Source organism: Gambusia affinis, linkage group LG03 (assembly GCF_019740435.1).
Source record: "Gambusia affinis linkage group LG03, SWU_Gaff_1.0, whole genome shotgun sequence".
NCBI lineage: Eukaryota > Metazoa > Chordata > Actinopteri > Cyprinodontiformes > Poeciliidae > Gambusia > Gambusia affinis.
In genome coordinates this window covers 12678439-12702618 of record NC_057870.1, presented here as the reverse complement: position 1 = coordinate 12702618, position 24180 = coordinate 12678439, and the positions used below count along the sequence as shown (strand labels likewise).

Sequence of the window (24180 nt, the reverse complement as noted above, 5' to 3'; positions counted from 1 at the left end):
TCGACACGCGTGCAGTCAGTGAAAAAGACGCGTTCGCTCCTTCCACAGGAGCGCACAGCTTTGAGAAGACTCCAGTGGAGGGAGAGAAGGGGGAAAACTAGTCATCGGGTTGTAGCACTTTCAGACGAGTTCTTTCCACCTCCTTTAACATGCTGGCATAGATAACAGATTTTTTGTAGCGCACTTTGGGAACTGTTTGTGGGACAAACTGCCTGCAAGGGGGGCAAGAAAGGCGGCCACACTGAGCCCATAATGCGGACACATCACGTCTCAGTAGTTTGTCGGTATGAACGCAGCGCAGCGGACCCCGAGAAGCAGCTTTCATGGATTCACTAGCTGACTGCATTTAATTTCTTTTCATTTTTTCGAATACAAGGACATTTTTTCTGACTTGTTCAGTAAGGCAAAAGCAAAGGATTGTGGATTTTTCATCTTTTTGGACGTCGAGGATTTTTTCCCCCCTCCCTTTTCTCTTGGGGGATGTGTATTACTTTTGGAATAAATTAGGATATTTACTCTTGTGTATTCCTCAGTTAGACTTTGTCAAGAATCTGGAGAAAGGAATAAACCTTTGAAGAGCTGGAGATATTAGTCTAATTGGATTCTTAACAATTTCAACATGAAGTCTGGCAGATTGTGGATGTGCTTCTGCGTTTTTCTTGTGCTCTTAGGTAAGAAGTATAACATACAATTGTATTGGTCTTTTTTATTTTGAATTTCCTTAGTAAATCACAAAAGCGTTATAGTTGTAAGGGATTACCGTCACTTTGATCAAACTAGAAGTATCTGTCAGTCCAAAGTTAATGTGCTTGTTGTGAGCCACGGAATTCTAATGGCCAAAGCTGATCGACTCAGTTATATAATGACTGATGTCAATTACAGCAACACATTACAAATACACGTATTTTTAAGCAGGTAAATGCTGAAGCAGCTCAACTTGAACTTTTAACGCCCCAGAGATTCTACATCGGACATAATGAGGTTAATATTATTCTTATTTTAACAACAAACTGTTTCGTATAAATTCAAAGCAAAATATGCAATATTGTTTAATGCAATACGTTTTTATCTCGCTGTTTACCACCTCTAATATATTTGTAATAAACACAATAATTATGTTTACATATTAAAATCGTGTAACTGACGAATTAATTTTTTTCTACTGAACTTTTATGTAACGTTGGCTTTGCAGCCAGGATCGATACAGCACACCCTTTTGCTCTCGGTTGCTCAATTCACAATGTCATCACAAGGGGTCTCTCTTGTCATTTCGCCAAAACTATCTGCACTTTCTTTGCCTGTAAAGGTGGATTCGCATCCTGAGTCTTGTAAAAGTCAGTCAGTCTCTGCTCCCTCCGAGAATCACTGCAAACCTAATTTTTCACTTCTCTGTGTTGGAAATTATAACAATTATTGAATTGTTGTCAATTCAATAATTGGCACAACAATTGTTAATATGAAATGAATGAAATTTTTTAACGTTTCTGAGTTACTTTTGTGAGATTTAAAAGCCTTGGAGAAGTTTAAATTTTCCTAATGTTTACATGAGGTGGGCATGGAAGTGCCTACCAGCAATGAGGAATATCAAATTAAGGTTTCACTGCTAAGATTTCAAAAGTGCTGATTTAATCGTGCTCTCTTGGAACTACTTGAGAATTTTCCACTCTCTACATTTTTAAGGGTATGTGCCAAACTGTATTTTATATATATACAGAGAAAGAAGGAGACAGAGACAGAGAACATACATATTTTCTAGATATATGTACAGTTTCAGTCTTTAGTACATATATTTGTATATGATCATCAGCCACAATCTAATTAACTCCCACATGTTCACCTTTCTGGTTCAAATAAACCTTCTCCTCCATGTCTAGGTTCTTTGGAAGGCTCTTCAGCTGTTTTAGTGCCCATGGCCAATGAATCCCAAGGATCTCCAGGCACCAGGTCTACACGTGAGGCTCAGTCACAGTGGGTAGACTGCATCCAGGCCAGTGAAATGTGCAGCCAGGATTCTCGCTGCAGCCCTCGGTACAGGGTGATGCGCCAGTGCCTCGTGGGCAAGGAGAAGGATGCCATGCTGGATAACAACCGGGACTGCAAGGCTGCCCTGGAAGTTCTGCACAATAGCTCTCTGTATGACTGCCGCTGCAAGAGGGCCATGAAGAATGAGTTGCAGTGCCTACAGAACTACTGGACCATTCACATGGGTCTCAATGAAGGTAGGGAGCAGATAGTCACTTTAGAAAAATAACCATATGCTTATTTTGGCATCATGAAAAAACTAGCTGTTGTTTCTGTAAAGCTTTAACCTCCATCAGCTCATTTCGGTCTTTAGTGTCTCTCGCCTCCTTCTATGGTCCCTCTGTGACTGGCTGTGAATTCAGTGAACATCATCAGTCATCTTATAACTAAGGATGTGCTGAAGGGCTCTTCACAGGCCTGATGATAAAATGCTAAATAACATGCCCACAACAACACACGTGTTTGCTGGTGCAGTAAATTATCTGGAAATATACATGTGTAGTGCACTGTCATTAATAATATTCACATTTTTGCATTATAGCATCCCAGAGCTCTCCTGCATCATTGTGTGTTCTGAGAAAAGTAAAGCATAATGTACTTCCCCAATGGAAACCACATGTTTTGCAACTTTTCTCTGGCGCAAATATAATGGAGGTGTAAGGGAATTACATTAGCTGGACCTGTTATTGGTTTTTACCTGAAGTGTTCCATTTTACCTTGTAATTAGATTACGGTTGTAGAGCACTATGTGTCCACTTAACCAGTACAGAGGATTGCACTCTTGAAACATTGTAACCTACTGTTTTTTATCCTGCTTCTCATTTAAGAGCAGATGGCAGCTTGAACCTCTGCCACTGTATATATATTGTTACCTCTTTTGGTACAACTTGGTAACACCAGGATTAATGCCCCTTTGCCCAAATAACTTCCTTATTTCATACAGTTTTTGCAGATTTGTCAACTGCGCATCCTTGATGAGAATTTCCTATTCCCCTGCATCTCAAAGGCATGCTACTCCATTGAGGTTTGATGACTATAGAGGTTTGAGATGGCTTGAGCTTTGTGAGGGAGCCATCAGAGGATGGCTGTCATAAAGAGATGGAGACTGTCAGCACCATTACTCAGGCTGTGGCGTTTATTTGTGGTGTGTTGATGCTCAATTGCTACTAAAACAATCCAAAGTGTACCAAAAAAATATACCCCACAACATTTGACCTACAGCTTGAACCTTTGATACAAGGAAGGACAGGTCCACATGTCCATGCTTTTCATGCCAAATTGTGATCTACAATCCCAGTGTTGCAGCTGAAATTGAGACCCTTCAAACGAGGCAAGATTTTTTTTATCTGTTTGTCCAATTTTGCTAAGTCAGTGGGACGTAGTGCCCTATGCCTATCTGACAAGAGCTGCACCTAGTGTGGTCTTTTGCTGCTGTATGTAGCCCATCTGTATCATGGTTTGACCTGCAGTGCATTCAGAGATGTTGTTTTGTACACCTTGGTGGTAAAGAGGTTGTAAGAGTCATCTTAAATCAGTCTAACCAGTCTCCTCTGACCTCTGAAACATTTTTATCCAGATAACAGCTGGCCACTCGATATTTTCTCCTTTCTGGAAACATCCTCTGCCACAGAGCAAGAATTTCTGAAAGCCCAGCCTGTCTGGCACCAAGAATCATGCCATGCCCAGAGCATCTTCACTACAGGAGAAGATGCTCTGGGCATCCTTAGTGCCTGAATGCATTTAGTTTCTGCCAAGTGATTGTGTGATTGAGATATATGTATTAGGATGGAATCAAACAAGTGTATCTAATAAAGTGTCCAGTAAGAGTATATTTAGACACAGAGACTTAATATATGCAGAAGTTCCCGCAAAGAAATCTGACCAAACTAGCTCTATTGGAGAGGTTGAGGAGTATAGCCTAAAAGGCTAGTAACCCTAACTCAAGACTAGTATTTTTGTAATGCGTGTATGTGTGTGGCCTGAGTGTCTGTGAATGGTGTCGAGTGACACTGTCAATTTGGATGACATAATGGACTCAGCTGTTTTGACATAAGGGGTAATGGTGGAAATGTCACAGAGCCCCTGAGTGTTCTGGACTCATGTTTGGTGATCCGTGAAATGATTCACCACGCTGATTGCTCATAGCACCAGTTACACTTCGATAGACAGCAGACAGCAGCGGCTTCCTTGATGTAAACGCAAAGCAAAGACAGTGACATGGATGCTCCCCAGGCTTTATGTCTTTCATATCTTTCGCCTCGTTTTTTACTCTGAGTAATGATCAGTAAGTCATTTCTCCAAACACTCTCCTTCTTTCCTCTAACATGTATCGCGGTACTCAGGGCGTTTGTGCATGACTGTGTTGTCCAAGTCGTCCGGGCTGTCAAGCATCTTTATGTGCTGCACGTTCTTTTCTGCGGAAAACTTCTTTGCACTGGCCCATTTTGGTCGTGTCAGTCCTCAGAGATAAAACCCTCTTAAACGCATATGAAAAGCTGTTACAGTGCAGCTTAATCTAATCACAATCCATTGTGCAAACAAGCAGACTTGGGTTAGTGTACAACATCTATCTAAAGCCAACAGCAAAGAATGAATATCTGCAGACCATTGTAAAATGATATTTCCACCACTTCTGTGGAAAAAGACATGCTCAGATTTAATATTACAGTTATTGTAATGTGAGTTTGGTATTTATTCAGATTAGAAGATGAAAAATGTGCAAGATGGAAAAGTAGAAGTAGTGGAGCTTAAAAAAGGAACAAAAACATACTAAAAACAGGCTAAAACAAGAAGAAAAAGCCTTTGTAATTTCTACTTCTGCTTTAGGATTTGTGCAAAAGAGTTCCAGTCGTAACCTACGGGTGCTTTGAAATGACTTGTGTCAACGTTTAAACTCTTGAACAAAGTGGAACTGAAAAAACATGCAGCACAAGAAACTGTCCTTTAAAAGCATTAAAAATATAAATGCTGAAAGCAAGACGAATCAATAACATTAATTCCTGTTCACACCTCATATCTCATTACACCAGCCTTTTAAACATGCTTGAAATTTGCACTTAAAATGGGACATCAATTACTTACACTACTGACTGCAAACCACATAAGGTTGCAATAAACTTTCACTGCATCACCATGTGAAAGTCAATTTCTGTAAAAGATGCAGATCCAAAATGGTTTGATTATGGGAGCATCTCGATACATCAGAATATTAGTAAAAAGTTAATTTATTTTAGTAATTAACTTAAAAAAGGGAAAGTTATTTATTATAACTATTCACCACTTATTTTTCTTCATTTGGATGATTATGGCTTTGAGCTAATAAAAATCAGACATTCAGATTGGAAAAGTAGAATATGACATTAACCAAGAAATCTAATAATGTGATGAAATGGGAAAGTTATGGCCTATGAAATCACATCGACGTGACAGCAGTCCAGCAGCAGGAACAACTTAAACCAGAGACAGACTTTAAATGAACTAGTTTTTAGTTGCCCAAAGTCTTGTGATCAGAAAACTTAAATGTCAATATCTTTTGAAAATAAAAGCAAAGGTTTTTTGCTGTCCTGTGTGAAGTTACCAACTCAAAGCGCCTGAAATATAATGCGTAACAATGCGACTGTGCATACATCAGTCACATGGTGACAGCAACTGGAAATATATTCAGGAGATAGACTTCAGCTTATAAGAGATAGTGGAGTTTTAATTTTGTATGATCTTATGTTTCAACATCTGCTTAGACGCCAGTATTCACTTCTGAAATGTCGTAGATCAGCTCACTGAAGTGCATGCTGAAATTGTCATAGTGAGGCAAAGCATTTTTCATGTCTCAATGAAAAATGATTTTCTAAATATCATTCAAAGTCTTTAAGAAATTCAAAACCACGACTTGCTCAGATTTACTTTAATCCAGCTTACTTGCGCTGTTGATTTTTAAGCACATTCTCATACAGAGAAAATAATGATGTGTGAAGAGCAGAGTTCTTGTCTCTGATAGATTTAATTTGACAACAAAGGAAAACATGGGACGGGGCAAAGCTTATCCATTAAACCTTTTTGTTAAATGAACTGCATGACATATAATTCTCACTGCTCTCTCAGTCTGATAACTGAAAATGTCACACATATTTAAAAGTAATTTGTAGACTGCTTAGAGCCTTAAAAGTCAAGTATAGCCACATTTAGTGTAAGTTGCCCTGGTGGAAAGGCTCTCGAGCTTCAAATGACATTCAGACTTTAATAGCAAACAAGATATTTCAGGTCCAACACGCAGAGTTTCAGATATTTTCATTGGCAAATTTGACACAAGGAACGTCCAGATTCAGGTTTTTCATTCTTGATATCCATTTGGGTCATTTGAAAATAGACATTTGCTAATACTAAGTCCTTTCTGTGACCTCATTAAATCAATCACGTTTGCATAAAATAACACACTGCATTAAATCAGCATTACATGGTCTACATTTTTATTTTAATTGTGTGGCACTTATCTCACTTCAGGACACATCAGAGTCATTTGCCAGTAATATTCATTTTGTTGCAACCATAGTTTATGCAGGTCAGCCTTGGTCTATGTTTATATGAGACCTTTGCCTGGAAACTGCATGTGCTGATTGGGAAAAAGCTCCACGTTTAGACGGCACTGCCAACACACCTTGAGTCAGATGTAGCTTTCACGCCAGGCCACTCGATGGTCCTGTGAATTTAGCACGTCATCAAAGGTGCATTTGTTTTGACCCTTAGCTTACACCTCACTTAAAAGTGGACTTTTCAGCAATTTAGCACTTAGGCAATATTATCTAGGTGATCGGCTAGATTGCCCAGCTGATTGCTCGGCAGAGAGTGTTCTTACGGAACAACTGCGACAACTACATTTTATTCGGTTCAGAAATGAATTATGTTTGAGCATGTCGGTAAAAAGAATGATCAGTGTTCCAGTGTTCTTGATCACTATTGTTCCCACAAAGGCAGCTGTCCATTTAGTTTAAAATATTCACTAAAGAGGCCGTTATTGCCAGTCTTTAAATCATTGCTGTTGATGACCTGCTAATTGTGTTTTCTAACACAAAGTGTCAGCTGAACTCAATGTGGCGCTGCATCCAGTCTTGATGGATAACGGGTGATTTCTGCTGTGAACTGGCTGGTGTGAGGCAGTGGGGTCTATATAGCAGCTTCAAGCCAAGAAGTAATTAATAAGTGAGAAATATTGGCTTTTTGAGGGATATTATATTGGTGGCTGTATTTCATTTTCAACTGTGCCTCAGGTCTCATGTGAATATAGTGTTGTAGGCTTGCAGTGGAATTGGTCATTTAAACAATAAGCTCCCCACCTCCAACACATGTTATTTTATAGCTGCTGCTCAGAAATAAGAACCTGGGTCTCTGAGCAGGAATTGGATATCTTGCATGGAGGACCTTTCAGAGCAGCTTAATTAACTGGGCAAACTTTGACTGTTGAAATAAAAAGGGAAAAACCCTTTTGTGCTTGTATAAATCCCTTAGAATAAAGTAGAATTGATTCGAGTGAGTCTTTTTTTGTTGACATCAGCACAGTAAAGATGTTGCTGGCCCGCTTTGCTGAATTAAGTTACATAAAATGGATAAAATGTTTTGAATGTTATTAGGAAGGGAAAATGTGTAAATGAGACAGTGAAGAAAAGCAACAAGAAAGTGAAAGATGGGCGCTGTTAAATAATAATAAAAAAAGGATAGAAATGAAAGAAATGCAAACAAAAGCATAGAACATAAGAATGACAAGATTTTAAGAAATCTTTGGAGAAAATTATAGAAAAAAGGTGAGATGGGGTTGCAAAAGTGTGTCGTATTCCAGGGTGAAACCATCATTACTATGAGCAATGGTAGCAGTCACTGGTCATTACCTTAGCCATCCACTGTCATAAGCAGAACATTTTCCAGCCTGCCCTGCATGTTAGGGCACACAAGCTCAGTAGGGGGAACAGGCTCCTGCATGCTGAATATGTCCTTCGTGTTTTTCCCCTGTCCCTGCATCCCATCTGGTACACACAAGGTGAATATATCATCATATGGAGAAGGGACATGCCGATAGCCTCTGGATGTGATCAATAGGATCATTCAGACCGTTCCCCTCCATGTCCTTTTCATACCTGCTGCTTCGCCTTTCATTCTTCATCCCCAAAATGTGAAAAGGATTGACGAAATATTATGACAAAACCCCCGTGCTGTTTGTCCACGTAAATCTGTCTAATGATTTCCTATAATGTAAGGTGAACTGCTCAGGAAGGCACCCATTCAATACGCAGCTGGTGCAGAGTGTGACAGTGCAGCTGAAATGAGGACCGACTAGTGGGGGTTTTAGATTAGCCTTTTAGAGTAGAGTGAGTTCTCGGGCACTCTATCAGAGGTGAGAAGAAGTGACGGGCTATTTTGCTCGCTGAATACCGTCATGATGTGGGCATTAAGCCTCACTCCTGGCAGAAAAGTGCATAGGGGGCTGAATGAATGCAGAATGACAACTACTGGGCCCGGTGGCCTTTCTATCTTTCTTTCTGTCGTGCTGCCTGCAACTCTCTCAGTACTGTGTAAAAGTTTCTGTATGAGGTAATTTCAAATGCAAATGGGAGAGAATCCATTTGTCTTGCGTAATAAATAGTTAATCTATAAACACATCTGAACAAGTTAAAAAGTCACAGGGAAGTTACTTATTTCAATAAAAATTATATAAAAAACATATTCATTGGACGCAGTAATATATCTTTCTGTTAATTTGATCTAATAATAATTTCACTGCTTTTGTCAAGATCATGTAAGTTTTTCTTACATTGATGAAAACTCAAAATTATGTGTGGCTGGTTAGCACAGCTGGTCAGAGTATGGTACTTATAATGCCAAGGTCATGGGTTCATACCCCCCACTGGCCAACTGAAATATAAAGTCTTCAGAAAATCAATTCTTCATAATAGCAGGAGGCTGTATATTAAACCATTATGCACATTGATTTTGAAATACAATAGAATATGAGCTCTTTACTCAAATCTTCTTTGTGGTAAAATCATGTAAGTTTTCTTAAATCCAGGTAAGCATGCTGAGGTCATGAGACATCCTGGGGGGCGGGGGAGGGGCATCACGTGACCGGATTGGGGGCAGAGGTCAGGGGGGGTTTATATGAAAATAAAACCCCCCCTGAGCGAAATATATATATGAGCGAAAATTCAAATCAATTAATTAGTGTCATTAATCACTCATCAATCATCCCTCGATTAAATTTTGACAGAAGGGTGCCTATATAGTTGTTTTAATGGTGATCTTATTTATTGAGATGTACCTGTGTAAGCATTTCTAATCCTTCCTATAGTAAACATAAAGCAGTTACTTACAAACTACTGGTGATAATTTGTTAATTTGTATTCTCTTTTAGCTCTGTCTCTTTAAGAGAAAATCTACAGCCACTGGCTTTACACATCAACTGGACATTTTTACATGACACCAAATATGCACCTAACTTAGTTAAAGCAAGTGTGTGAATCTTGGTATTTACATACAGCCAAAGGTAAAGGCTGGGAATTTCAAAACTCATTTCTTGCTGTGTTTGCCCATCATGCCATGGAGGAGTGGAGTTGTGACTTGAAATACTATTTTGAGCTAATCCAATATTCTATTTGTGAGGTTTGAAATTGAGTTTAAAATGTCAATAACACTTTCAAAAGCTGAGCCGTTACCTGGATTTATGCCCTCGTCTGTGTTTGGTTGCGCCCAATTTAAAAAAATAAATAAAATAAAAATAAATAAATTAAAAACACTTAACTAAACATTTGGGGTGTCACACATCCTCATCTTAGTTTTGTTGAAAGAAACACATATCAGAAAAAAGTGGAGATGCAATCAGTACAAAGGAAGTAATCATGCTGTAACATCACAATACAGATGCAACATTCGCCACAAGTTGTTTGCACACTAGAGAGAATGTGCACACGTAGTTTTACTGTGCTGTGTTAAGAACCAAGACAGGAATTAAAGCTGTTCTATTTAACTCCAATCCTTTTAAAAGGAATGGCAGAATAAATACATTTATGTCAAAACAGGACACTGAAACACTGGCATATGCTTTTTTAGGTTTGATTACAGTAATGTCATCTTTACTAGTCTTTTTACAGATGATGCAAAATCTCTGTCATAATCGTGACCAAGGAAAATCGATCACAACACTAGAGGTTAGATTTTCTTTATAACCCAAACGCATACTGAACCCGACCCGACACAAAATTGCAGTCATATCAGGCCAAAATCATATGCTTGATGGTCGGCTCGGGTTCAGGCTACAGGCATACAGCACAAACATAAAATAGGGTTAATGTACTTATTATTGTTTAAATAGAGGAGTGGGTAGTTTATCCTGTTGAGAAAATAAAGTTCAGAGGTTAATTAGACTGCGACAAGTACTGCACACTGCACAACTAATGCCACTAGGTCTGCCCTGCTCCACTCCTATCAATCACACATCCCATAAGGTTTGCACTTGACTCACCCTGTGATTACAAGTGACACAATTAAGCTGAAAGTTGTTAAACAAAACCTTAAAATGGGAGAAGTTACACTAATGAGTCAGCAGAGTGTAAAGTCAGAGGTCTGGAAGCATTTTAAACTGGTCGCAGTTTAAAATAATATGTCAGGTTTACTTCAGGAAACCTGACATATCAGGCCTCTAATTAGAGAGAATAGTTGGGTTGGATCAGTTCTCAGACTCAGTGTCTATGGGCTAAGGCCGGCCGTGTCGGGTGGACCTTTTAGGCCCGATCTAATCTCTAAGACACCAGTTCTTAAATTAATATACTTAATACCAGTTTCTCACATGATACATTTTACTTTTTCTTTTATCTATAAGGCAATTCAACCCAAAGAAAAACCCATATTTCTTTAAAAAAGCAGCACTTCAAGCAATAAACAAAAGTCTACAAAACATCCAATCAGGTCTAATGAGAGCTACTCCAACATGATGTCACTGTGGGCAGCATTATTCTAGAGAGATATTATATACAACATGTAAACTGCTATACAAGGAAAAATAGGACACTGGACTTGTTATGCCAGTGTGAAGGATATGTATTCTGCTTCATCCCTTCCTCCTGTGGAGTCGTCTGACCACAGTGTGGTGTGTCTCTGGCTCACAAAGCAGAGGCTTTTCAAGAGAAAAACCACATAGACCCATACTGCTAAGACCTGGAAGGAGGACAGGCAGCATTATGGCACTCCAGGGATGCTTCAACTGGACCATATGAGGGAAGTTTTTAAATGATCAGACTTAAACAAACAAACTGAAAACATATTGGACCATGTCAAGTTCTGCGAGGACTTTATTCTGTCCACCCAGACATTTGAGAAGCATCCTGCAAACAAAAAATGGCCATAAAAAAAATCCGAACTTAAATTCCTTTTAAATGAAAAGGAACAATGCCTTATAAAGTTAGTAAAACCAATATCCAACATGGGGAGCTCAAAGTCACATCCTGGCTGGCAGAGCTGGTTGCATGAAGACCACACACATGAATAGTTTTTTTTCAGCAGTCTCCTAAACAAAGCATTTGGTGTGGATTGTGTAGGAGAGAATAAAATAACCATTCAGAATGTTATGGTAAAGTTTAAATATGCTCTGCTGTTTAACCTAAACAAAAACCTCTACTTTGTTTACTCGAGGCTAAATAAAGAACAATATGACAACCTGCCCAAAGAAATCTACAACAAAAACTGGCTTCTGAAATGTGGTTGGATATTGCTTGTATAATTTCTTCAATTTGATGTGCTGAGACACCATCAGAGAGCACTGTGCTCAAGTAAAAGATTATTTTGTCTTAGGCACATGGCACAGGACAGCACAGTGTACGGTATGCCGCACTAGACTTTGTGCATTGCTTTGCCTGGCCCAGGTCTGCTCTGCCATCATGCAACACACAGTTAGAAAAAGACTTCAAAGTGGTGTGCTGGGGCTGCCACTTCTAACATCAAATCCTGTCACTGAGCAAAGCACATAAACTGCCACCTGGTGAGGTCTCACCAAATCAGTCGTGTTGCTTAGAGACAAATTATTCAGTTTAATCTCATCTTATAGAGGTTAAGTCTAAATTAACTAAGACTTAATGACTTAATGTCCCAGCAATACACACTGATGGAGTATGTCACCAGAAGATATGCTTCTCACTTTCAATTAAAGTTCCTAAACCTGCTGAATAGATTTGTCGGTCTACTGTACACTGTAAGGTGCGACACCCTGCTGTCATCCTCACATCCATACATGAAACATACATGATTCTGATGAAGCTGACTAAGGTTCAGTAAACTGCTCTGGCTTTACCTGCTGCGTCAGACTGGAGGGGTGAAAGGTTTTTTATTCCGGACGTATTGAAGGAGTTAGCTCAAGTGACTAGGGAGAGGGGAATCTAGACCTCTTTGCTTAGGCTTTTGTTTCCTGGATAAGCAGAAGTCATAGTGGTTGGATAGATATTGCTGAGAGGGGTTCTCTAAAACCCTGGAATAAAAAGTTGTTTCCTCTGTGTTTGTTGTTTTTTTTAAATAAAAAAATAAAAAACTCATGTCATAATCAAATTCCACCTGCTTGATTAAAGGGGGTGAATGTTTGAATGAATGATAGATGAGTTACAATCAGACAGCAAGTGCAAGAAAGGGAAATCAGACTACACAAAAAGAAAAGAAATGAAGGTGAGAGAATATTCACCTTACATTCAGAAGAGGTGAACAGCTCAGTGCAAAAACTTTGAGTCGATACCAGCAGTAATTACCAGTGTGCAGGTAGTACCACAATGCTTTAAAGCATAGACACACATTTGTTAGTAGCAGTACATCAGCATTAGCGTCATTATCACAATATTTGAATGCTATTTTAGCTCTTTCCATGTTATTAATCATGGCATATTTAACATCCCTGGATTTCTTGTAATCTCATAATCTCGAAGGCACCATTGTCACTAATGTAGCTGAAAACTGACTTCAGGCTTCTAGATTGAAGGTTAATGCCTACTGACCTTCCATCATTGTAGAGAGAGTTAATTGATCAAATGCAACAGAACACAAATGTTTCAACTATAAGGCCATATTAACAAGGCAGAGTCCGATTCTTGCATGATCTACTGTTGTTGCATTAGAATCAGATTTAACATCCTTTAAAACTATTTAGTTTTGAAAAATATCTTATGTAATAACCTAATTCAGGGCAATTGTAATAAAACATTTCAAATGGCATGAAAAAGCTACCCAGTCTGCATGAGATCTTAAGAGATTGAGTAACAAAGTATTTCAGTTAGACAAGGATACAATGCAAAAGATAATTCACGCCTTTCCTGGCATGACTTACAAATAATTAATTGCACAGCAAGTATGCATATTTAACCTTCCTGTACCACCTTATTGCTGTAATAGATCAGTATTAGCAAAGCTTAACATTGTGAACCACATGGACTGAGTGAAAAACCTTCCTGTTCAAAGTCAATTAGTAAACAGAATTGAAATTTAAACACCTTATCTGTGATTGCGCATACGGAAGGACTCATTAGTGCAACATTAATGCTGCTCTGCAAATCGTAAAAAAGTCTGTCAGACTTTTAGACATTTTCTCAGGATTGATGCTTGACTAAGATGCTATTTATTTTCTTCGTGTTGAACATGGGAAAATGTGTGAAAATAGTATGGATACATTTTTAAGTTAAAAGAGGAAAGAAGCGATGTGAAGCGAACTCTGTTAGAGGCTCTCTTTGGTCAGGACCTCCCATTGGTGTGATCTCAAAACTGAGACTAAACAGCAACTTGTCTACTCTGATGCGAATCAAAACTTTATATTTTCATACTCTAGCTTCCTTTCAGTCACATTTCAATTAAATCTGTTTTTAGATCTGGTCTACAAAGTAAATGGCTCCATAGAGATCCAGCTTGATCAGCTGATTTTGTTGATCTGTGAAGTCGTTGCATCAACCCACAGAACTTGCAGAGGATCTAGAATTAAGCTTGGACTGATGCAAAGTTTTCACTGCTAATATAATAGAAGTGGTGTAAATACAGTGTGGGCCATAAGTTTCCATACATAGAAAAAATAAACGTTTTGTATTGGACAACCGTTTTTATTTTTGTGTGACTGTTAAATCACTGCACATCCTGGACCACTTTGTGATTGATCTGCAGAATTTCCAGTTTTCTGAAACTTGCAAATACGTTTTGCCACAGTGTCTTGTGTGATGCTCATTCCACGTTTTCTGTTAAAGTTTTGTGCAACCATTCGACCGCTTCCTGATCCAACCAAAAGTATAATTTCAATTCTTTGCTCTTTTGTCAAACATATCTTCTTGGGTATCTGAAATATAAAAGAAATATACATTTTACATTCTCAAATGTATGGAAACTTATGGCCCACCCTGTACAATGTATTTTTATCATGTGAATAGGGCCTATAATGTAATATGCATGAGCAGTTTCAAGAGGTTTTTTTTTTTTTCTTCAATCTGCTGAGCGGAATAAAGAAAAAAGGATAGAATCAATGTGAAAGTCAAGGACAATCAGGAGGTCACATTTAAAAATAAAAGGTTGAATGACAGTCTGTGAAAGTAATTTTGGCTTTCATTCAGAAACAATCTACCAACAAGGTCCCAAAAACTTGTGATTGGATTTTCCACAGATCAAAAGTTTATCCTTCCTGATAATGCAAAGGAAGCGTAATAATTTCAAAAACTGTGCATACATTTACACTTGCAAAGCGTTTCTCTTTTGCCGTTAGCAGGCAAAAGGCGGTACACTCTGAGTGCTGCCGAAGTTGACGAAGTCAAATAGAGGCTTAATTACAATGATAAGTTGTTGCCTTGCAGCTTAAAACATCTTATCACTGAACAGCTGGAAAGAATTTCCTATAACGTAATGAATCCATAATTGGGTCCAGGGTGACTGTCAAACAACGAGCCTCCCTGTTCTGTCGTTTGTCATGTCCTCTGGGCAGGAGCGATTGAAAACGGGTTTTGTAGTTCTGTGATTCAGTGCGACCTATTGCACAGTTGCATGTAAGCTTTTAAAACAAATCCTTAACCACAGCTACTCTTAAAGGTTCACATTGTTACTGTTAAATCAAATTGCACACTCTAAAGTTCAACATATTGCATTTTATGACTCCCACCACTCAAATCTCAGCTGGCATCGCCACAGAGTGAGAAACTGCCTGTGCAAAATGGTAAGTACCATCACAACAAGACAGCAAGCTTTTTGGCAAAATATAGGAATCCTTCCTTCCATGTTGCTCTGCAAATAGAAAGTGGTTCTCTCAGAAAAAACCCCAAAACACATTTGTTATTTTTCTTCTTTGACTCATTTGCTTGTTTTCTGAAGTGGGCAGCCTTGATGGGCCCTGAAGAAAACAGTCAAACAGTGCAAAAAACAGTGCAATTAGACATACTGAGTGACCAAAGTCCTGCAGCCGCTCTTGTGACAGAAATACGAAGACGAGCATGTTGATTTGTATGGGACACAATGGAAAAGCAAAGGCATGGAAGCATACAGAGCTTTGAAATGAATTATTCTGCAGGCGTCAACATGTTTACTGACAGAAAGAAAGAAACAAAGGAAGGATAAATAAAGAAATCAGGAAAATTAAAGAAACAGAGAATAAACAAAAGAAAAGTTTAAACTGAGTTGAAAAATCTAAAACAAGTGCATGTCAAGTAAATTGACACATTACCATTTATTTCAGTAATTTCATCGAAATTAAAATCCCATCAAGTATGCAAAAGCCAGCGACAGTTTTATGTATGCCTGTTCAATTGCTTGGTAAAAAAACAAAACAGCAAATTAATCAACACTTTGTAAAAAACACAACACTTCAAGACATCTAGATATTGAGTAGAATAATTGCTAAATTACAAACTGGGCATTTGATCAGAAAACAAATATAAGTGACTTTAAACGTGGCTTGGTTGCGGTCTTATTGCATTTACAGCGGATCAGCAGTTTCAAAAAAGAAGAAAATATCCTTCAAATGGCAGTTTGTGGACAGACCTGGCTTTCTGATGTCAGAGAAAACTTTCTTCTATGGTGCAAGATGAAAGAAAGACAACAGTCCTTCTGATAACTGTTTGGTACAACTACATTATGCAGAAGAGAAACCTTAAAGCAGATGAACCACAGCAGCAGAAGACCAGATGGCCTGCAGCTCAAATCAAGCTACATATCTCACAACGCCACCAAAATGGACGATAATTTGGAAATGCATTTCCTGGTCCAATTAGTTTCAAACTTAATCCCAATAATCAACTGGGAATGTTGGAATTTGGTGTCAACCACATGGACATAAAGATCCATGGTTTTATGATGATTCTTGTGGTACAATGATGAGGGGGGTATTTTCTTGTTACACTTTGGGTTCTTTGTAACAACTAATGTTTACACACCCCAGGCTATCTGATGTCCATCAAAGTATCACCTTATTTTGAGAGAATATGGGGAATCAATAACTTGCCTTGACTCTAATGCATGTCCAAAGAGATTAACTAAATCTCAGATTTTTAGATTGAAAATGTTATTATTAGTGTCATTTTTAACCATCAGTAAGGCACTGATTGGTGTTATTGCCTCCAAAAACTTTTAAGAAGCAATTTCAACCTGGATCCAAAATAAAATTACTGTAACACCGACATATTGCTGATTGACTTATCAATGTGCTGCAGAGGAAATGATTCAAAACCAGAACTAAACGGAACTGTTTGCAAACAAGCAGACTAATTTATATTTGGTGAAAAAACAAAGAGTTACATTTTTAGATTTAATTGAATTTTTATGGAAATAAAAGAGCTTTCCATCTCACGGTCGATCACAAGATTATCTTCCAAAACAGACATTTATACATCATAACAGTTTTAGGTATGCTGCTGTGTTATTAGAGGAAAAAAACACTTATTTTGATCAAAAGATAGAAGAAATGTAGACCTTGTCACAGTATTGTTCCAGTAAAGCATGAAGATTTACCCTCACATAACTTCTTAAAACAAAGAATGAATTATTGTCTGAATGAATTCAAAGCACTGCCTGGTTTACATGTTTTCGTATTTTGTCTTACCTTGCAAAATTCACAGCATTAGCAAACAGGCAGCTAAAAAATTATCATAAAATTACAGATGTTTTTAACTTGGACTGCACCATCCCTGCACTGGAACATGCTTTGATCCATTGTAGATATGGCTGCTTATTAGGGTCATTATCCTGCTGCAAAGTGAACACCGCCCCCAGCCTCAAGTATTTTGTAGCCTCTGTGAAGTTTTCTTCCAGGGTTGCTCTGTATTTACATCCATCCATCATCCCATTCCCTCTGACCTGAGGATGATGCTACTTGTAACCATAAAGATATTTAAATATCAAGCTTCATCTGTTTGAACACACCCTTCAATATTTGCAGTGTCCCTGTGTTTCAAACCACAAACTGACTGTCTTTCAACAATTACTTTCTTCTTGACGGTATTCCTTGAAGGCCAAATTTGTTGAATGAATGACAGCATTCAACAGATTCTCCATCTGAAGCTATGGATCTCTGCAGCTCCTCCAGAGCTACAGCTGATCTTTTGAATGTTACTCTTATTAATACTCTCCTTGTCAAACCTCAAATTATTAACTCAATAAAAGGGAAATTTTCTGTTTTACTTTTCTCCAGTGTCTTTTTTGTGACCTGCTGTCTGCTCACTGCTCACATGAAGCCGGACTTTTCATGGTGCCTCTATCCTGACCCTTTGGCCAGCATCCAGATTTCTGCTGGCATCACGTTGCTGGCGGTTCATGTTTTCCTGCGGCCTCTAAGCCAGGAGACAGAACCTTTGGGCTCATAGCTGCATTTGGAGTTGAGCCAGTGCGGCTTTAGCTTTTGAGGTCTCCTCCACCTGTGAGAGTCAGTTTTTCTGATGCTCTTATCCTGTCCTTTTTTGACTCCTGTCTCCTGCTTTATTTCTTGAGCTGTAAAGCTTTACGTAAAGAGCTGCTTTGATTCTATTTTTTAAGAGATAAATCTTTACTGAAGATTTTTTTTTTCTAAATGTTTCTTGTGATAATATTTCACTCCCTTTTCAGTCGTTAACAGGAGTGACCCATATGTGGCATGCATGCAGAAACAAACGCACATTAATTATCCCACACCAGGCAATAAGAAAAGAAAAACATATCTTCAACAGGAAATTCCAAGCAAGGACTGTAGAATTTTTTCATCGGCTTTTATCTTCACTATGAACATTTCTTGGCATTATTTTGATAAATTATACCTTATGCTCTGATTACATCTACTGATTTGTTGTTCGGGAAGTGTAGTCTCCTACCAGGAGATTTCAAATTTTCTCATCTCTAGCAGGGGGCCTCAGAGCCGCCCTCACAACACCTGCACTGTGTTCCTGTTAGGATCAGAATGCAAAGCTATTACACACTGGAGGGTTTGTCTCAATCACACAGAATGGCTATGAATTTTAAATGTAGGATTAGAGCCCACTGAGGAGCGGGTGCATGGGAGACACACAGTCAGTTGAGTGCTAATTTGATTTTTTTTTTTTTTTTTTACAAATTGCTCCTACAACACATTGTTAGCAGGGGAAGATCCATTGCTTGTGCTTTAGTTTGCCAATCGTTTTCTTGATTCAGACCACAACAGGAACAGGTTGATTCACCCAGAAGGAAATCATTTGATCAGGATGTAAGACCTTGACTGAACTTAGTAGAACAGGTTATTAGCAACTTATGTCTTCTTCAAATCCAGTGCATAGATTTGTTTGGCTCATCTGTCCAAGACTATGAATGTTGTTTGTTGCGAATGTGACCACATCTGTTTTCTGTCTTTAGTTTCCGTGATCCAAGTTACTTTCTATCAGTGTTAGAGTGATTTGGGTTTCTTCAGTGGTAATAAATATTATTCCTTTGTTGTTTCAGGTGGAGATATGGAAGATTCATCTCCGTATGAACCTGTAGCCCCCAACCGGCAACCCGACGTGTTTGGCTTGGCTTCCATCTCCTCAGGTATCCCTCCTTTGATCTAAACTGAGATCAGCATTGAGCCCATCTTACCCTTTTGCACTTTCAAGAGAGAGAGCAAAAGAGCTTATTACAAGGAACAAAATCTAGAGACTTTCTTCTAAACCTGCTATCTAGATAATTTAAAAGCAGTTTTCTGCTTTTCACGGTTTTGATTATATTCTCTGAAATGGTGTGTGGTCTTCTGCTTAAATATTGTTCTCAACTTTGCTTACTAATATAAATCTGAAAATTGTTTCAGTCTAGTTAAGCCCCCATGAATTCAATATCCTTAAATAAGAAAATGTGCCACTGTGGGATTGTATGCAACTTAATCTTGATAATCATTCAGATGTTTCTGTGAAACAGAAATCATGAAGACCAAGGTCAGGGATAAATTCATTGACAAGTTAAAAGTAATTTCTCAAGCAGTGATCATTTAATGAAGCGCTGTTCAAGTGTCACTGGAAAATAAAACAACTGCAGAAAGAAATTTCTTTTATAAATTTCATTTATGACCGTCCTGAGAAACTGAGACAGTCAGAGAAGCAACTAAAGGGGGACATGGTAACTGAGGAGAGCTTTCAGAGATCCACATTTCAGGGGATAAGTATCTGTTGACAAAACAAGTCTATATGGAAAAAAGCAAAGAGAAAGCCAAGCTGAGAAGCAAGCCATACAAATTCCCGCTTGCAGTTTGCCACAAGACACACACAGTACAGAGCAAGCACTGGGAATAAGGTGCCAGGATCACATCAGATAGTAAATATTTTTTTTGGCCCAGATGCAAAATGCAGTGTGTGGAGGAAAACTAACAGTGCAGGTCATTCTGAACATCCATCTCCACAGATAAACATAATGGTGGCACAGTCGTGTTGCTTGGTATATTTCTCTTCTGTAGGAAAAGTGGGCTGTATATAGTTTTGATTCAAGTTGGCTTTCAGATTTCTAATTACAAGAGAATTTGGAAAACAATGTGTCCTTCTACTTTATATCCATACTTTGAGTTGGCCTGTCATCCCAATAAGATGCATTGAAGTTGCAAACTGGCAAAGCTTTCAAAAGGTCAAGAGAGCTTTGGAAGAGAATGTCGTCAAAAAGCAGGTTTACAAATGGGCTTATTGCGTCATCTGTCCTTTGATATACTCTGGTTGTTGGTTGTGATATTTATACCGCGCAGTCAGTTCTCTGTTCACCACACTGCATTTTTCCCAACCATTGATTTTGCTTCTACTGTGATTTCTTCTTTGCTTTACTAATTAAACAGCTCAGAGTTATAGCCAGCTATTTAATCTGTTGGTTACCATTGCCAGGGTGTAACAAATCAATGCAGCTACCCACATTTTTAAACCACAGCCACAATGGGTAGTGCTCTACAGGGCTCTATAATGGATGTGATTGGAGGTATCTAAACCTTGAGTTCAACTGCGCAAGATTATTTGCCTTCGTCATGTTCTCACAGAAATTTCCACTGGGTGCTCCATTTTGTTTTCCAAATCAATTCACAAACGCCAGCTACAGTGTATTACTTCTTCTTTACTGTCAAATGTAGCACTACCTATTACATATTTTATGAAATCTCATAAAGAACCAAAATCTTTTTGGGAGAAAAAAAAAGCATATTTTGAAAAATTGACTATTAAAATGTGAACAAATAAAGCAGATCATGTTGGTGTCATTAGTTTTGAAAGAAGAAGATGTAGCCTACCATTTAAAAAAAAGTGTATTACATCTTTGTTGAAATTTTCAGCACTAAAAAAGTCAAATGTGTTGTAAGTGCAGTTTGTTATGATAAAGTTTGTAATGTAGAAGCAAAAATGTGTGTGCCAGGGTGAAAAGAAGTAATGCAGTAGGATGTATCTAGACATAACAAGATACAACAGGGGACTCATTACTGTATCCATTTTACTTCAGCTGTTTCTCCCATTCTCTCAGAGGTGAAGTATTGAATTCGCTCTCCAAAAATCTTTTTAGCCTCAAGCTTTACTCATTATTTACCATTTTTGAGGGCAGTATAATTGATTGTGGCACTGAGAGTAAACCACGGGGAAACAAAATAAGTAATTACACACTCATTTTATGCAGTTCTTACTACGTTTACCATGGCACAGGGAAACATTCATATTCATGTTTGTAAACGCTACTGCATGGAAAATAGGGGAATATGTGATATCTCATTGGTTGATGAGGCCAGTGGAACATAGAAAATTGAAAAGTCTCTGCTCTCTAAGATTTTGTCTGAAAAAGAAAATAGGGTTTGGAAGGTTGAGCAGAAAAGAAAATAAATTATATATAATATAATGTGCACTCTCTCTAATTTGGAAACAAATGAATCATAAAGACACATTGTTTCTCCTATTAACACTATAAGGCAGTCAAAGCCACTTGGTTTTGTTTTCCTCAAAATGCAGTTGCGAGTTTCGAATAGTCCATATTTAAAAGGAAGGAACATAATGATGCTTTTGGGATCTGTCATATTGAATGAGGACAGTGTTTATATTCAGTTTTTTCAATGATTCAAAACTTTCTGGCATTATCATATAGATAAAATGCGCTTCTCTTTGGCTTGGTACTCCTCCATCAGCAGCTTTTTCAGCTGGTCAATGCTCATTTCAGTTTCATCTTTAGATTCTGGATGGTCTTAGTAAAAAAAATGTGAGCCTTTTTCTAATTATTCCCCAAATGAGATGATAATTTCATCTTCATGCCGCTCCCTGACGAAATGCCCGCCTGCGCGGTTCCCCATGTCACCCATATCAAAAACCGCCACTGGCTTGTTGGATTTTACTTCTGAGTATCAACTATTTATCCATTCGGGGCCTGTAAGTCTGCCACATCAGCCCCTACCTCTGCTAAAAATGATCGACAAGCAGATAGACTTATGATGGGTCCTCTAAGCCCAAACACGACTGCACATTCGATCCAAGACGATAGTAATTACAGCATAAATATCAAGGCGAGCGTTAGGCACCATCACCCACTTCAGTTCCACACGTCACAAAATTAAGCCCTCCACTCTGTTTGTGTGCTTAGTGTTTAATGTAAATAGCAGTGGATTTGTATGTCAGGTGTCTGATGGCTGTGCTGGTGTGCCACATAATGGTGGCAGAAACTTCAAAAAGGAATGTAAGTAGAGTTGAGTTCTGAAAATAATCATGATCCTCAGCACTGCTTGTTACTTTCACCATCCATCATGCACCATATTCTGGCTCAAATATATAAGACCAGACTACTTGCTGCACGAACAATTTCTCCACCAGAGCTATAATGATCAGAGAAAAAGTATGTCTGACTTGAAAAAATAAATGCTTTAAAGAATCGGCTTGAAGTGGTTGGTTTGGCCGAATGTTAACTAAAGCTAACAAATCAAGCTTTGTGTAAGCCCTGTTTACAGTCCTTATTGGCACCTCCTTTGTGCGCACCTCTGGACATTAGGTGACCTCGATGTCCTCTACCTAGAAACCCGTAGTTGTTGTTTTTAGGAGACTTTTCTCAAATGTTGTATTGTGGTAAAACTCCCAATATTTACCACCTTGTCAGGATACATAAACTGAACTTGGAGTTATTAATATTAATAACGACAAACACAACTTTGCCCCTGTTTTGTTTCTGTGCTTCTGGGCACTAACGCAATAAAACACACTTTAGACCAGGATCCAATCACATAACGCTGCAAAAGAGTGAAAGACAAATTCTTGCTTGGGACTTTTTGTTTAACAATCCACTCACAGTGTGTTTTGCTTTTAAACTGATCTTTCCAGTAAGCTATTTCATTTTCTTGGCTGCTGCCCTGATTGATACTTAATCATCATTATTGTTATTATTAGAGGTAGTAGTAGTATTACTTTTGAATAAACCCTAAACACATGTAGAACATGCTACAAAATGCTGTCAGAGCCAAGTTTCCCCTTCAATCTTTGACAATCACATGAAGACCTAGGCCAAATAAAATATAATTGTTTACTTTGTCTTTCTTAGCCCTATCCACTGTTTTTTTTTTTCATATCTGGTGGTGAACCTCCCCACTTTCTATGATGAAGGGGGTGGAAAACAAGAAATGGCTTCCTGCATTTTAAAACTGACATATTTGTGTTTGCTACTTTACTGATATGCAGATACTGTCTCAATTAAAATACCTTTGCTTGCACAAAAGAACATTGTAATGGTAATTTAATGTGTTCTAATGGACCGTGTTGTTAGGTAATCCTCACAGATATAAAACAAAGCAAACAGAGCAACAGAAAGCAGTGGCGGTTTCTGATACGGGGGCGTGATACCCCGCACGCCTTCACTTGTGCCCATTGTTTTTTATCTCACTTGGTGGAGTAACAAAGAGGAAGGATGGGTGTTCATCTGTGTGAAACAGTAAAACAAATTATATAAAAGAAAACAAAAAGAACAGTTTGAATCTGCAACTTGGTTCAAAACCTTTATTTGTAAAAACCACAACACGATTAGGATCCTTTCAACAAGGGCAGAAGCAAGAAAAAAATAATTGGTCTATCTTTTCTTAAAAATAGCAGACTCAAAGAAACTGATGTTTCATAGCTGGAAGAATTTTTATCTTTTCACGTTTGGAATTAAGCTGCTGATCGTCCTTCAATGAACAATTTGTGTTTCACAAGACTAAATGATAAACAAGCTTTCAAGAGACTAAAAAGAGCTCTAATGAAAGTTGCACATTATTGGACATCATATATTATCAACATTATAAACTTAAATTTTCCAGCCCACACTATTTTAGCTTATCAGGTTTGTTAGGTTTTAATATTCCCAAAAGTTTAATATTTTGTCTGTCTCTGTATTTTTGATCGTCACTCAATAACTACTTCTTGCATACTTCAAAATAAGAGAATGAGGACAATGCAGGATATCAAGTCTAAAGCATTCACCTTCATATCTGAATTTCACAGTATTTCATTAGACACACTTCACTTCCTTTGGTGACATTTTGATATCACAAGATCTTGTTACACCTCTTTACAGACATTTCCGTGCCTGATTATTGATTCAACGGTTTGTACTGCATAGGCGTATTGAAGCTGCATGTGTTTACAAGAAAGAAACTGATCACAGTTTATGATGAATCAGCTTATCCGAATCAACTTATATGCTTCTTGAATTAAATGGCAACAGATACCTTTAGGTGAGGGGTCTACAGTCCAT

At 38.2% G+C, this 24180-nt stretch overlaps 1 protein-coding gene across 1 annotated transcript in view; it reads left to right on the top strand.

Annotated features, from left to right (window-relative positions):
• LOC122827977 (GDNF family receptor alpha-2-like) overlaps positions 1-24180 on the top strand; it is a 68552-nt gene continuing 44372 nt past the window's right edge. Inside the window, exons 1-3 of the mRNA XM_044111151.1 lie at positions 1-671; positions 1875-2219; positions 18934-19020. Of these exons, the coding sequence (XP_043967086.1) occupies positions 620-671; positions 1875-2219; positions 18934-19020 (484 nt within the window). The 5' untranslated portion in view covers positions 1-619. The remainder of the gene's footprint in view (positions 672-1874; positions 2220-18933; positions 19021-24180) is intronic.